Source organism: Vigna umbellata, chromosome 7 (assembly GCF_029865625.1).
Source record: "Vigna umbellata cultivar VRB3 chromosome 7, Vumbellata_1.0, whole genome shotgun sequence".
NCBI lineage: Eukaryota > Viridiplantae > Streptophyta > Magnoliopsida > Fabales > Fabaceae > Vigna > Vigna umbellata.
Genome location: NC_142171.1, coordinates 43,360,391 through 43,376,753, shown reverse-complemented (window position 1 = coordinate 43,376,753; position 16,363 = coordinate 43,360,391). Strand labels below are relative to the sequence as shown.

The window sequence follows — 16,363 nt, the reverse complement described above, 5'->3', positions numbered from 1 at the left end:
AAATATAAATTATGTTAAAATGAGATGTGTATTATTATTTAAATAAAATGTAAAATGATAAAATTATATTGAAATGAAATGGGATTGGTAGAGATTAAGTTAAAATAAATGATAAGTGAGAATAATTAGTTTAAATAAAAATATTGTTGTTTCGGTTGTAGGGGCTGAGTCGTCCAATGCCTCCGCGTCCTCCTTCTCTCGTCTCTCGAACGTCCGGCTCTCGCTCCTTACTTCTCGATTTCCTCCTCAGCGTGCGGGTGGGAGACCTGCGAAAGATTCTCCAATGCCAAAGTCAGTTTGAGAGCAATGACGTTTTTCGATAGAACAATGATAAATGTGCAGTAAATGCAACCTATCTACCACTCACCCTGGATCTGTATTTATAGTTTTTGTTATGGGCTTGGGATTAGTGAAGATTTAATCACTGTCCAAATTCAGCCCAATAGCTTTTAACCACTACTTACCTTAAACTTGGTTAATTAGCGATGTGGCCGGCCGGTCTCTCAAAGTTCGGCCTAGAGACCGGCCGACCCACGTAAGCAGTCTGGTCACCTGGCGGTATGACCGGCTGGCCTCACCTGAGTTGATGTTTATCTGGATGGCAAGGGCAAGGTTGCGCAATCGTCAAACGGACGTCCGGCCCTCCCGATGGCGAGTAGAAAGGTACTGTGGTTGGACCATTGTGGTTATGCGGACGTCCGGTCCGGTCCGTTTGATGCCCGATCCCAACTGGTACAATTGTTATTATTATTATTATTATGAAATGTGAATTATTATATAAAATGTTAGAAAGTTAAAGTCGATAAACTATATTAAATTAAAATGGGTTTTATATAAATTAAATTAAAATAAAATATTGGTGATTATTTAAAATAAATTTAAGTAGTAATTTGAATGGGTGAAATTATTTTAAATTAAAATGTAGTTGTTTGAAGTTAATATAAATTAAAATGTCAGTAATTTGTTAAAAAGCTTTACCATTAGGCTCTCGGACTTTGTCCTATTCTCTTCAGAAGCTTATCCTCAAGTCTGTTTATGTAAATATGTAAATAATTGTAAATCACTTGATCCAAACGTAGCCTTAACGAAAATGTTTGGTTTGCGTACATCAGCACAGGTTTATGCAAACCACCGCGGAAGTTAAAAAGCTCAAAGCAAGTCTTCGCTAACCGAAGAAAGATCCAACGATTGTATTTTATGTTGTTGACGTATAATATAAGGAAAACGTTTATTTGACAACGTGGCGATTGTTTATTGGTGTTTTTCAATTTAAAATTTAGGGTTGAGGAATGTAACGTTGGGTATTTTTAGAAGGGGAAGGCAGAGAGAGAAAACTCAATTGTTTTTCTCAATTGTTTTTGGCGGTTTTTCTTGAACTCTTGCATTTGCGCTTTTCCTTGAACTCTATGTTCTTCTCTCATCTTCCCTTTTCTTGTTCATCTCTTTGGCATCCACTGTTGTTGCTCGTTGAAGGTTGATGCTTTTGTAAGGTTGGAGCTTTTCGAAGGTGGAGGCTTTTCGAAGGTTTAGGCTTTTTAAAAGTTGGGGCTTTTCGTCTTTCCACACAGTCTTTCCCACACTTCATGACCGAGTAAAGGTTTCGAAGGTTGTGGCTTTTGACATTGACCGAGTAAAGAAATATGTATGTGACTGGCTCGACAACGACAACATTAGAAGAATGGAAGCACTACAGGAATTTGGATTGTTATAGGATTGGTTTCATTTGTAGAGTTTTTCTTTGTATGTAGACAAAGATGAATTTTTGTCTTTGTAAGAAACAATGATATTTATGTACAAATTCTTATTGCAATATAATGTTAGCTTTTATGATTAATTAATGTCCAATGTGATTTCATTTACATTGTGTGTGTTTTGATGACTAAGTTACGTGCAACGTCACTTTTTTAGTGGATGATTGTGTTTTGATGACTAAGTTACGTACAGATTCGTTTATTAGATAAATCTATAAAAATTAAAAATATTGACCATGGTTAGTCAGGTTACCCCAACTGGCTCCTACAATAAAACTTTTTGTACAAAACCCAATTTTTATTCGTGTAATCGTTTACGAGGTAGTTGTAATCGATTACTAGTATATTTTTTGCCTACACAAGTTTCAAGACTTCACCTAAGTTGGTAATCTCACAAACATTGTTTCTTTCCTCCATCATGGAATGCCCAAACATCACTTCCAAGCCTTTACTCACACTTAAACACTAAAAACAAGTGTCAACCATTCGATAAATGTCAAAAAATTAAAAATATTAACTATGGTGAGTCAGGTTACCACAGCTGGCTCCTACAATACAAGTTTTTGTACAAAACTAGATTTTTTTTTCGTGTAATCTTTTACAGGGTCCTTGTAATCGATTACAATGGCCAAAAAGGTCTACACTTGATTACCAAGGCATAATTTGAAAGGTCTTTGAGTCTAGATTCCAACAAAACAAGAATAAACTCATTTGGAGTTCGGTGAAGAAAGTTATGAGAAAAAAAATGGCAAAGGTCAGAGGTGGCAGGAATGTATAAAACGTTAACTTTAAGCAATTAACTGTACCTACTCAGATGTCCAAAAGTCACAAATTAGTAGTCATTGGAAAGAGTTTTGAGTCTATTTTCTAATAAAAAAATAATTACATCATTTGGAGGTCTGTGGAGAAAGTTATGATTAAAATAGTCATCAAAGGTCAAAGTTAATAGCATGTTATCTCACTCAAATTGCCTTTGAGGAGTGACGTTCTCACGGTTGGGTTCAGGACTTAGCTAATATGATCATCACACCAACATTGGGTTGCCCAAACCTCAGTTTTTAGGCTCTACTCACACTTAAACACTAAAAAGAAGTCTCATCCATTCAAGAAATATGAAAAAAGTATGTAAAATGTCTTTAGCTACCTATGTGCCCACAGCCGGCTCCTGCAGCACAAATTTTTGTACAAAACTAGATTTTTTTTCATGTAATCGTTTACAGGGTCTTTGTAATCGATTACAATGGTAAAAAAGGTATACACTTGATTACCAAGGCATAACTTGAGAGGTCTTTGAGTCTAGTTTCCAACAAAACAAGAATCAACTCATTTGGAGTTCGGTGCAAAAAGTTATGAGCAAAACAACGAGCAAAGGGGGCAAGTATGTTTAAAATATTAAATTTAAGGAATTAACTGAACCTACTCAGATGTCCAAAAGTCACAAATTAGTAGTCATTGGAAAGAGTTTTGAGTCTATTTTGTAATAAAAAGATAATTACATCATTTGGAGGTCTGTGGAGAAAGTTATGATTAAAATAGTCATCAAAGGTCAAAGTTGATAGCATTTAATCTCACTCAAATTGCCTTTGGGGAGTGACGTTCTCACGGTTGGATTCAGGACTTAGCTAATATGATTATCACACCAACATTGGGTCTTTCCTACATAATGGGTTGACCAAACCTCAGTTTTTAGGCTCTACTCACACTTAAACACTAAAAAGAAGTCTCATTCATTCAAGAAATATGAAAAAATTATGTAAAATGTCTTTGGCTACTAATGTGCCTACGGGTGGCTCCTGCAGCACAAGTTTTTGTATAAAACTAATTTTTTGTGTGTAATCGTTTATAGGATCCTTGTAATTGATTACAAGGACCAAAAAGGACTACACTTGATTACCAATGCATAATTTTAGAGGTCTTTGAGTTTAGTTTCCAACAAAACAAGAATCAACTCATTTGGAGTTCGGTGCAAAAAGTTATGAGCAAAACAACGAGCAAAGGTGGCAAGAATGTATAAAACATTAACTTTAAGGAATTAACTGCACCTACTCAGATGTCAAAAATCACAAATTAGTAGTCATTGGAAAGAGTTTTTAGTCTATTTTCTAATAAAAAAATAATTACATCATTTGGAGGTATGTGGAAAAAGTTATGATTAAAATAGTCATCAAAGGTCAAAGTTGATAGCATGTTATCTCACTTAAATTGCCTTTGGGGAGTAACGTTCTCACGGTTGGGTTCAGGACTTAGCTAATATGATCATTACACCAACATTGGGTTTCCTCCACAATGGGTTGCCCAAACCTCAGTTTTTAGGCTCTACTCACACTTAAACACTAAAAAGAAGTCTCGTCCATTCAAGAAATATGAAGAAATTATGTAAAATGTCTTTGGCTACTTATGTGCCCACAGCTGGCTCCTGGAGCACAAGTTTTTGTACAAAACCAGATTTTTTTTCGTGTAATCGTGTACAGGGTCTTTGGAATCGATTACAATAGTCAAAAAGGTCTGCACTTGATTACCAAGGCATAATTTGAAAGGTCTTGGAGTCTAGTTTGCAACAAAACAAGAATCAACTCATTTGGAGTTCGGTGAAGAAAGTTATGAGCAAAACAACGAGCAAATGTCAGAGGTGGCAAGAATGTATAAAACGTTAACTTTAAGGAACTAACTACACCTACTTAGATGTCCAAAAATCACAAATTAGTAGTCGTTGGAATGAGTTTTGAGTCTATTTTTTAATAAAAAAAGAATCACATCATTTGGAGGTCTGTGGAAAAAGTTATGATTAAAATAGTCATCAAAGATCAAAGTTGACAGCATGTTATCTCACTCAAATTGCTTTTGGGGAGTGACATTCTCATGACTGGGTTCAAGACTTAGCTAACTTGATCATCACACCGACATTGGGTCTTTCCTCCACCATGGGTTGCCAAAACTTCATTTTTCAGGCTCTACTCACACTTAAACACTAAAAAGAAGTCTCATCCATTGAAGAAATATGAAAAATTACGTAAAATGTCTTTGGCTACATATGTGCCCACAGCTGGCTCCTGTAGTACATGTTTTTGTACAAAACCAGATTTTTTTTCGTGTAATCGTTTACAGGGTCCTTGTAATCGATTACAAGTGATAGAATACCCTGCAAATGCTTGAAATGCAATAAAATTTTGTCAATTCCTCATTATTAATGGATGATACTCAATCACATTGTACACTTTGTTTTTAACATTTGAAACAATAACTCACTTGAAAATGCCAATAGGGAAAGGAATAACACTTCAAATAACATTCACAATAATGAATGCAAATCAAGATCCATTTTCATTAACGTTAAAAAAAATGTTACAATACATTATTTTCTTCATCTATGTACAATAATGACCTATTACTTTCTATAATAACTAAATACACAAATCACTCATGTTTCGTCCTATTTCCAGTGTACGGAGTCCTAAAGGCTCTACTCTTGTATTGCTTTCGTGATCCGACCCTCACAAACCTCTCTACAGTGGGTTGGTTGGTGTAAATGCCTCCCAAGCTTACAAAGGGAGTGTTCATGTGGGATTCTTGACGAGTCGTACTGTGTTCACCATCATCTTTATTCCTCTCTTTATTCTTCTCTTCGGCCAACTCTGCCTCCAAAGTAATAAAAACACAATTAAACAAAACCCCAAAATCAAGAAATAAAACCCCAATTAAACAAAACACAAAACCAAAACCGAAAACCCAAAATGAAAACCTAAAGTCAAACCCGTAACGCATTTAAGAAAATGGAAAAACCCATTTATCTTGCTCGAACCACCAGTGTCACCGGAGGATGTCATTGCACACAATACCATAAATGAGAGCTTTTGGTCCGTCCCACGAAATTGAGGAGGTTGACAAAGCTTGGAGAAAGGACGAAAATAGAAGAGAACGAAAATGAAGACAGACAACAAAAAATGGGGAATGAGAGAATGAAGAGAGATGACGAAGGCCTAGGGGTAATTTTGGAATCAACAAGAACCCTAAGCCTCTCTCCATGTCATATTTTTGCTTTAATTTTTTTTTTAAACGGATCAATCTTGTGCTGATACGTGGCATGGTAAAAAAGTTGGTAAAAAAGAGTTTTTAATATATCGTTCGGAATCCATAATATAATTCAACATTTTATTTTATTTTTCATTTGAAATTATTTTATTATATTTTAATTGTTTTAAAAATTGATATATAAAAAAATGTACACAACTAATTATTTAAATATATTTAAGTTTGAAAATTAATTATTTTAAATATTATTTTCAGTTTTATAAAATACTAACTTCACAATTAATCGTCTTTTAACTTTAACTCTTACTCAATTTTATTAAAATTAAAATAAAGGTATTCTTATAATTCATAATATTACTTAATTGATGTTATTTTCTTTTTCTATCACATTAATCAAATTAACTACAAATTTTTTACTTATTATCTTTTATTTTTCACTTTTGTTTCCTCAATGCAAACTATCTTATTTTCAATTATTTTCATTTTTTATTTAACTTTCACCCTCGGTTAAAAAGAATAATATTGTACGTACACACATTTAATTTAGATGGTTGTACTTATAAGAGGACCACTCCACGTATTACCAATAACTAACTAAATTGTTCCTTTTCTAAGTGTTGTGTATGTTTGTCTTTTAAAAATAAAAATTAAATATTTTTACTTTAATAAAATATTTGTAAAATGGTTTATTATCTTTTTAATTTACATAGCAACAGATACAAACATTGTCAAAAGGCAGACATCCATTGTCGGAAGGCTACAAGGACATGCATCTGCATTGGTCGAAACTCTATCGTCCACAACAAGATTTCTGTCATGAGATTTTTATTTTCAGATTCAAAATTCATTCTGGATTTTAAAATACGTAACACAGGTAAGTTTAGATAACAAATAGAACTCTACAGTCCACAACAAGATTTAAAATCCATAAGAATTCCAAATTGTAAAATCCAATATATATTTGTAAATGCCGGATTCTACGAGAATACTTTTCGATCCAAATCTCATTCCAGATTGTAAAATCTGGTATGCTAAATAACTTAAATTATGTTACAGATCTGACAATCTGTAATGTGTTTCTAATCCAAACGGATTATACAATTAGTAATGTATTTTGGTTCAGATTTGTTTTCTTAAACGTGAAATTAGTTCATATTTGGTTCAATAATCACAAGAGGCACCACCATCACCTCTACAAGATGAACTCACAACAAGGAATATCAGCTGTCCAAAACACTAATTATTCATCACATAATACGGTGTAACTTTGAAACGGGAATTTTTTAGATTTTCAAAAATGAGTGAAGGAAAAATATATAGAGATGCAGAAAGAAATAGCCTTAAAACATCACAGTTGTCACTTATTTTTTTAAAAAAGAAATGTTTGCATTATAGATTATTCCAAAATCATCTTTAATAATAATGAGAATAATCTCTTTTAGTTCTATTTCTCTCAATCTCGTTTATCATTAACATATTTGTTGGTTTAAACTTTACTGACTATACACTAGAATAATCAAGGTAAACATTAAAAAAATTTATTTAATATAAATTTAAACTATTGAAGAACTTAACACATTTACGGTCTCTAATCGAATGACAAATCAAATTGACACGTTTAAAAAAAGAAATGTTTGCATTATAGATTAATGCATAGCACTTTTTTTTCTTATCAGTCGTCTAATGAATAATTCACAACAGTCTACAAAGTCTATCCCCACACAACAATTTTACGATATTAATTTATGATTAAGATGAAAGATGAAATGAGAATGAAGTACAAGACAAAGTAGACTACTGAAAACATACAAGTAAATGAGTGAAGAAATATTGTGAAAAATAACAAAAATTGCCTGAAATCTGGGGTGTCATGTTTATAATTATGTCTAGCATAAATCTTTTATTAAAAAAGAATAACAACTTTATGTCTAGTGTATTCGACAAAATAGCAAAAATGTTGCATTTTGCATGTTAGTGTTGAATAGAACAGAAATTAAGTTCAGTGTTTGGGCTAGAGCTATATAGAATTGATTTTGAAGTTTGGAATATGATTGAGATGTGTCTAAATTATTCTGAACTACATATTTGCAAATAATGCACAGTGCATTCCGGAAATCCTCAGAACACCCCAGTTGCATCAATCACAATGATGCTTTCGCTGTTAGTTTCCTCCAAAAAAATTACATGGCAAAAAAATAATAATTCCGCCCAGTTGCTACCCAAGCATAACAAATCCACTATATACGAGGGTAAAAAACTCAACAAATAGGGGGAGACAGGACCTGCTGTAGAACCTTTTTATTCTTCATTATTTCCATGACTCTGCTACCAGATGGTGGTAAGATATTCAGAGGACAAACTTCTTAATTATGGTAAAGTAGCTCTCACTATTTTCCTATCAACACCGAATGCCTGCAATACATAGCACCACCAATCATAATGTTATTCACTAATGCTATGAATTAATTGTTTCAACGTGAGTGCAGTTGCATCTTTTAAATGTAATCTTATAAACCAAGGAGGCTGTCATTTCCCTGAAATTCATATTTTAACTGTATAAATGCTAAATCAAATTATTCAATTATATGTATCCATTCTATAAATTCTTAAGCGGTAATAGTTTGAATGAAATCCATACCTCAACTCCTAAACCTTTAACGTAGACATGGCTAAATAATTCGGATGGGTCTGGCATTGGACTCTCCTGGAAATAGAAATGAACACAAAACCCAGATTGTAAACGATATATGGACATTACAGAATGTGGAAAGATAACGCATACAGAAACAAATTTTCAGCCAAGAGAAAATAGAAAAAGTTATGTTTTTCACCTTTGCTTTAGCAATGGCTTCGTCGACTTCTTTTCTGACTTCTTTTTCAATGTCCTACAAGAAGGAAAGGAAATTAATACATTTGACTAGCATTGCATCAAAATTCAACTTTTACATAACACACATGAAGACATTTGCATAATAAACCATAAACTGCTCAAACGTCAAACTAATGTTTCCTAAAATCACAAAAATCTATACGGAGAAAAAATTGGTTAAATATAACAAAATTTGAAGTTAACCATGAAATATTATTTGTGAACCATAATATCGACAAATTCATCCTTGCACACAGCAAAAATACTCATAGGTACAATGTTACGTACCTGAGTACGAAACCTACTCAGACAACCTCTCACACACCCACACATGCAACAGAACAATGAACGAATGAATTTCTTTTATTAATGGTGATAGAACTCTTTGAATAAACAAAAGTAAACAAAGATAACTGGGAGCATAACCTCCCTCACAGAACTATCAACAAACTTAATAATCAAAAGCATAACCATAACAATAGCATCTACCTTTATTTATACTAATTATTTCCCTAGAATATAGCTCTATTTACTATAATTATCTTATACTGAATATTTCCCTAAGATATAGCTCTATTTACTATAATTATCTTATACTCAATATTTCCCTAATATATAGCTCTATTTACTATAATTATTACTAACTATTTCCCGCCTATCCTAACTGTTGCAACAGTTAGGATAGTAGCTCTTCAACCGGTCGGCTCAGGTTCTTCGCTGATTCCCACCGTTCGACTTGACTCCTCATCGCCTTCCACCATTCGGCTTGACCTCTCCCTGCCTCCTACCGTTCATGCTTCCCCTGCCTCCTACCGTTCGGCTCCCCTGCCTACTATCCTATCACCCTATATCCTATCATACAATTAAACTCAGTAGAATACTAGCTACCACCACAAAGGACTACCAGCCCATATGACACCCCACTGGCACTCAACTTCATGCCTGTATAAGCTGATTCCTAAAATCTTTTAGATAAATTAGATACCCTTCATCATTATAGAGAATGGAGTTTCTATTATGGACTGTCTTCAGGAAAACAACCAGAGGGAATTTAGCCAAGGATATAAAAAAGAAAAGCATTGTATGTTGTGCATAACTAATTCTGAAAATATCAAGTTTCCCAATTCGAGGGATTAAGAATGAACCCCAATATTGTTCACCTTTAGCTCCTTTTCAGCAGCAATGTCATGAGACAATAACAGCTTTCTTACTCTCTCAATTGGATCACGCTCCTACAATCATAGCAGACAAGAAAAATAATTAAAATAAATCTTTTAAAATAATTAACTTCTAACATGTTGTAAGCTGGCGAGTAGTGTAACAAACCTGTCTCACTCCAGATATTTCATCACGTGTGCGGTAAGTGCTGCCAGGATCAGACATAGAGTGACCATGGTATCTATAAGTATCCATTTCAAGAATCTGGACAGATTAATACGAAAGAGAAATCAATAAAATAAAAAAGTATAAATTTTTATAATTTAATCAAAGCAACACAAGTGACAGATATATTAAAACATTATACACCAATTCTTTTTATGTCATGCAATCTATAGGATGCTGTACTATATGTTTAGAATAAAGGACCCTTTACTATTGGACCAAATCACACCGCCATTAAAAGGATGATGGTAAACACTTTTTGAATACAGTAGCTGATGGGCAATATATGCAAAAAACCAAACCCTATTTTTATAATGCAAAGAATCAAATAATAAAATACATTTTTTATTTGCAAATAATAAATAATATGCCCAATCTATTGAAAACAAAGGATGATAAACAATTGTTTTAAAATTCAAAAAGTTGATGAATACATTCTTCACATCAATGACCAGTACCAGAAATATTAAACTTTCAGAAAAATAATTTCTTCCCAGGATTCAAACTGCAATTAATTAGTCAAGTAAAGAAATAGAATTTATAATGCCTCAATGGCTCCTTAATCATATGATAATTTGTTCCGAGTATCATGATATTTCATAAGAATTGTTGGAGTTTAGAAAAAGAAATTCAAAGTAAATAAAATATCAACTCCGTAAACTTGAAAAATAACTAAAATGATCCCGATACAGACCGGGGATAAAATTCAACCAAATAGCTTTGACTTCGGGTCCTACAAATCAGGCAAGTGATTTTAATTATCTACATTTTATTATCAAAATTATTTTGACCAGTTGGCATAAATTTATCCTCAGTAAGAATAGAATTGAAGGCAAGACTTGAGTATGAAGAAAGAATCAAGATTATGATAATTATCAACAGTGGCCACTACAAGCTATCCGTAGTAGTTACAAGGTATATTAGGAATGGTTACTACATGTTATTATTAGTCAAGACAAACATTTGCATGAGTATTAGTTTATACAATGTATTAAGGGTATGAACTTGATTGTTCAAACTATTGAAATCTCTAAACACATCCCACACACGGTGGGTGAGTGGGTGGGGAGGATTACATGAGTCACTGCAAGTTTTTCAACCACCTCCATCCTTTCAACTCAATCGCAGTTCAGTCTTTCTATCTTTTTTTCTCATTTCTTTCTCTTTTCTGTCACTCTTCATCTCTTTTCGTGGTTTCAAATAGATTTTTTTCTCATTTAAACCAAATTTGGCCTTCAATTTTTATAGTTTTTATCTGACTTACTCATTCAAGAAAAATTCAGGATGGAAATTATTTACTTCCCTGAATTGATATTTGAATCAAATTTTAACAAAAATGGCAAAATTTTCATGTAAACACTACCAAAACTATATCAATTAGAAATCACTGACAATATCAGATTCAATGAATTGCACTCACCTTATCTACAACTCCTTGTCCATTGGAAAATAACACTAGGCCAGAATGCAAAAAACAACCTAATCTTATGAGAAGTACTAGTTTCTAACAATCTTGTCTTATATATGCATTCAATGTGCATTAGTTCATAGATCTATACTTTTAACCGAATCAGATAGGTAATGGCATTTTTATGGTTGATTTAACCAGCTTTAAGTAATTCTTTTCATTATTAGAAAATTAATGAACAAGTGTATGACCCAGTCACTAAGGCAAGGCTAAGACAATCTGATAAGCAACAAAAAAGAGTTGATTGCCTAACCTACAGTGTAATGTCAACCTTCAGCAGATCAAAAGCTAATTCAAAACATCCAATAGCGGATAATTAATTTTAAGAGAAATTCAAGTATACATAACAGTAAAAAAATTAACTCACAATGGGCCCATTCTTCAAAGCATGTTCTTTTGCAAATTTGCAAGCTTGCTTAACAGCAAGAACGTCCATGCCATCTACCTGTGCGTAGTAAAAACTATTTGTTAAAAAAAAAGATGGTTTAAAAAGGCCACTAAGTATACTTAACCACCCTATTTACAGATATGCAGACAGGAATGCTAAATACAAGTGCATACCAACATCCATAAAATACAGACTTCAAAAAATGATAGCAATGTCCAACAAATAAGTACATCACACAGCAAATATAGTCCTAGATATTTAGACATCAAAACATAAAAAAAGGGAACAGAGGGCTAAAGGAGAGTCAACAAAAGTATCAACATCCAATGCAAGAACAAGAAACGTGCCCATTACCAAAACCTCATTCGGACCCTTAGAAAAGAACTGACAAGACCTAAGATCCTTTAATTAAAAACAAAAACAACATAAAAGAAGCAATGGCCTTGAATATGATTGGAATAAACAAAAAGAGAGTGAGAACCTAATAATATAACTATTCAGTCATCATCTATCTACATTTTCAAAGAACTCATATCCAGGGAAAATTAAATCAATCAATAGGCATTAAGGATCTAATGTACAATCTATAAACAGCATCGCCATACAACATGATAATTTGATAACAACACATCCGAACATAGATTTTTTCCACGAAATTACATGCAATAGATCTTCACAGTGCAATGCTTTACAAAACAAAATTCATTATATCTGTCAAAATAAAATATGAGTAGTGCGTGTTTGGCTGAGTTGTTTTAGGACAAACAATTACTTATTCCTAAAGAAAATCTCAGAAAACCAGCAAAAATAAGCAACCATCTCCAAAATAACCTGAACCAAATGTTCACTAACTACAGCACTGAATGAAATCGTGCATCAATCAAAGAATCCAGACAAATTAATACACACCCATCCCTTAAACTAATACATTACAAAAGTAATTAGGTACACAGACATTACTTTCCTCAACTTGTAAGAACAACACATAATCTCAACTATTGCGTCAATTAAAAGCAGGCCCCACCTCATCAAAAACATGGATCCACCCCTTTTAACCGAGAAGCACATTAAATTTTCCCTTTAATTTCATATCAACCAGACACACAAAATGAAACCCACCTTCAAGCCAGGCACATAATCGCCACGCTTGTAATAAGCAGGACTCTTTGCAGCCCTCCACTCCGCAGTCCCCATCCCATCTGTGTTCACCAAAACCAAACTACCGAGTCACAAATACAATTCAAAAGAAAACAAAACAGTTTGACAATTCATCTAAATAACTTTACTCCCTAGACCACTTTCTTCTAGCTGCTTATCACCGTCAGAAAATCAGTGTACTACTTTTATAATACCAGAAAATTTTCTCCCGTGCCAACACCACAGACCAAAACTTAACTCTTAGGCTACTGTAGATGCTAAAATTTACAATTTTCTTGTCCAAGAAATAAAATATAAAAGAGACAACTACAAAACTTTAAGGAAAAAAACAACAACTCAAGATCATAACTTCTAAGTGCATGTTCCAATTAGGAGAACCCAAGATATAGCAAATTAAAATGAAGTTTTTTTTATAAGCTAAATTTAAGTTATACATGCATTAAAAATAAATATAAAAGGTTAGAGAAACTATAGGAATCAATTTCACCAATGAACAAACTAATCTCAATTTTTCCTTCCTTCTAATAAAGGCAGCAACTAAGTGAGTGACTCACAGTGATTATTCTCGCAGACCAAGATAGCAGGAAGATCCCAAAGCGCGGCAATGTTAAGCGCCTCAAAAAGTTGTCCCTGATTGGCAGCCCCATCTCCATACAAGGCAAAAGTCACACTCTCATCCTTACTATACTTCTGCGCAAACGCCAAACCACACCCTAACGGAACCTGCGCCCCCACGATCCCGTGTCCGCCGTAGAACCCACCCTCCTTCCTATAAAAGTGCATGGAACCCCCTTTCCCTTTCGAGCATCCGTCCTTGCGCCCCATCAGCTCCGAGAACACCTCGAGCAGCGTGCCGCCGCGGCCCAGGAAGGTGCAGTGGTCGCGGTAGGCAGTGATGATGCAGTCCTTTCTGGTGATGCCGGCCTCCATGCCCACGGCGACGGCCTCCTGGCCGTCGTAGAGGTGGCAGAATCCGCGGATGAGTTTGGCCTTGTAGAGAGAGTCCGCAGCGATCTCCATGCGGCGCATGAGGGCCATGTCACGGAAAAAGGAAAGCAGCTCGGAGGGAGAGGTGGTGACTGCGCGTGACGGCGCCTCGCAGTTGTGCGCCGTGAAAGGAACGGAGGTCTCGACGGTGAGGGAGGCGTCGGAGGAGATCCGGCGCGATGAGACGGCTGCGGATATAGGCTTGGCGAGAGTGGATCCGAGGCCTCGGCGGGAAAAAGTTGAGAGAGCCATTGGATCTGTTGCGAATAAAATTTGCTGTGATTTTTTGTTTTTGGTTTTTGAATAGTGGAAGGAGGGATTGGAGTTGAAAGGGTTAGGTGTTGCTGAGATGAGACCTTTAGAACAAAATATTAATTCCAGGAAAAGAGAGAAAAACCGAAGCACTCTTCACACCAATCAGGCTGTCGTTTCGCGTGTTACTATTTTATTGGCTCCTGTGCTGTTAATCATATCTACTTCTTATTTAATATTTAATATATATCACACTTATGGCAAGTAATATGTATTTGCCTTATATAATTTTCTTTTTAGTCATTATTTTTATACCATCCAAACTTTTCTCACTTGCATATGAAATTATGCTTCATGTTTTTAAAATCCCTTGTAAAAATAGTTATTTTCACATACTTAACTTTAATATAAACTAAAACTCTAGTTCTTATGAAGTTATTTAATGTATTTTTTTTCTTTTTGCCTGTATTCTATCGTACAACAGAAAATTACTTGTAATATTTTAAATATTAAGAGACAATGTTCATGGTAGTTTCAATATAACTGGAGATAAAAGTTGTTGGAAATTTTTAAGCGCATTAAATTGTAGAATTTGCAGAAATGATGATAAAGCATCAGATGCTATTAACTATCTTAAAGTAGAATAATTTGTTGTATGCCAACTACAATATCATACAGTAGTTTTTAAATTAAAAAATGAATCATATTTTAAGAGTGAGTTTTATTGAAGGTGACTGAAGTGTGGCAGGCGCAGCCAACCTTGCCATTTTTTTATACAATTCTTGACATTTGCTGTTATGTGCAGATAAAGATAAACTTTAGAGTAAAACCTGATTAAAAAATAAGTTTACTTTTTTATTTTATTTTATAGAAATTGTAATAATAAAATAAGTTATTATCCATAAATCATGATAAGTTTATCAATTTACTATAATTGTTTTGAAGTATTATTTGATTTAAGAAAAAAAAGAGAAATGAAAATTGAGACCAAATTATATAAATGATTTTTTATGTTTTACAATTTATTCGATCTGGTATTGTTTTTTTAAATTAATTTATTATTTTTGCATTTTAAAATTGTTTAAAATGTGTCTTCCATATGTTTAAATTTAATTTCGCTTATATTTGAAATCAAGTAAGTCTTTTTCACCCTCAATATTCTTTATCCACTTCAGTTCCCTAGTCTTCTTTCCCTTTCTTCTCCATCACTACTTCTTCACCTATAACCTACACTCAACTTTTCATTTTTTTTTGTATTGCTTGTTCATTCGTTCAATTACCTTTTTGTGTTCTTTTCTTTTCCGAAAACAAAAGTGAAAGTTTTGCTTTAAATATGAAACTTTGCAAGTGGCTCCAACTTAATCTGTCTTCCTCGGGCGAAATAAGGTTGTTTGAGAAATGAGGTTTTTTTTTTTATTTATGTTGTTGGAGTATTTTTATGTCATGATTTGTTGTTGAAGAAAGAATGAACAAATAAATGATAGAGAGAGCACCAAAGAGGAAGGAAGTTGAATCTGGTTGCAGGTGAGTTGGGGGCGGAAAAGAAGAAGTAAGTTGTGAGGGAAAAAGAAGGAAGTGTAATTGAAAACCAAAAGAGGAAAGAGAATAGACACCTGAATTTGACCACTTTAAAAATATAAAAAGAATAGAGATTAAACTAAATAAACATAAAAATAATTATCACAGTAATTTAAGAGGAGAAAATACTCCTATTTTTACCTCATTTGGTTCAAGTAACTTAAGAGGCTCAAGAAATATCTGTGCAAATTTATTCTCTCAAATCAGAGAAAAAAATAGAAGAATTTTTTTCCCGAAAAATATAAGTATTTGTACCGACCGGTCCTCCTGACACATAGACCGAGCAAGCAGGTAAACCAATGCCGCCCACCCAGGTCACAATCATGACCGAGCGTCCAAACTAACGTTGTCTGAGTCGACATAGACCGAACGGTCCTCCAAGGTCGTCCATCCAGGTCGACCATCAAGAACGAGCGGCCCACCAAGGTCGTCCATCCAGGCCGACCTTTCGACCGTCCCACCCAGGTTGACATCATTGGCCGGTTACCCTACCGGCCGAC

The 16,363-nt window shown here is 34.0% G+C and overlaps 1 protein-coding gene across 1 annotated transcript; it reads right to left on the bottom strand.

Annotated features, from left to right (window-relative positions):
- Window positions 1-7,807: 7,807 nt before the first annotated feature.
- Window positions 7,808-14,453, bottom strand: LOC124830615 (pyruvate dehydrogenase complex E1 alpha subunit). Its single transcript, XM_047304388.2, has 8 exons — window positions 13,601-14,453; window positions 13,008-13,087; window positions 11,868-11,945; window positions 9,976-10,071; window positions 9,810-9,881; window positions 8,612-8,665; window positions 8,419-8,484; window positions 7,808-8,192 (listed from the first exon to the last, which is right to left on the bottom strand). Exons 1-8 carry the CDS (start codon window positions 14,283-14,285, stop codon window positions 8,148-8,150), a joined length of 1,176 nt encoding a protein of 391 aa, XP_047160344.1. The 5' UTR covers window positions 14,286-14,453; the 3' UTR covers window positions 7,808-8,147.
- Window positions 14,454-16,363: the final 1,910 nt, after the last annotated feature.

Excerpts from the sequence above, each read along its gene's own strand:
- LOC124830615 (XM_047304388.2), bottom strand. The coding sequence starts at position 14,285 with ATGGCTCTCTCAACTTTTTCCCGCCGAGGCCTCGGATCCACTCTCGCC. Across the intron at positions 9,882-9,975 it reads AAATATCTGGAGTGAGACAG|GAGCGTGATCCAATTGAGAG; the intron begins GTTTGTTACACT and ends CTATGATTGTAG. Across the intron at positions 8,666-9,809 it reads CTGCTGAAAAGGAGCTAAAG|GACATTGAAAAAGAAGTCAG; the intron begins GTGAACAATATT and ends TCCTTCTTGTAG.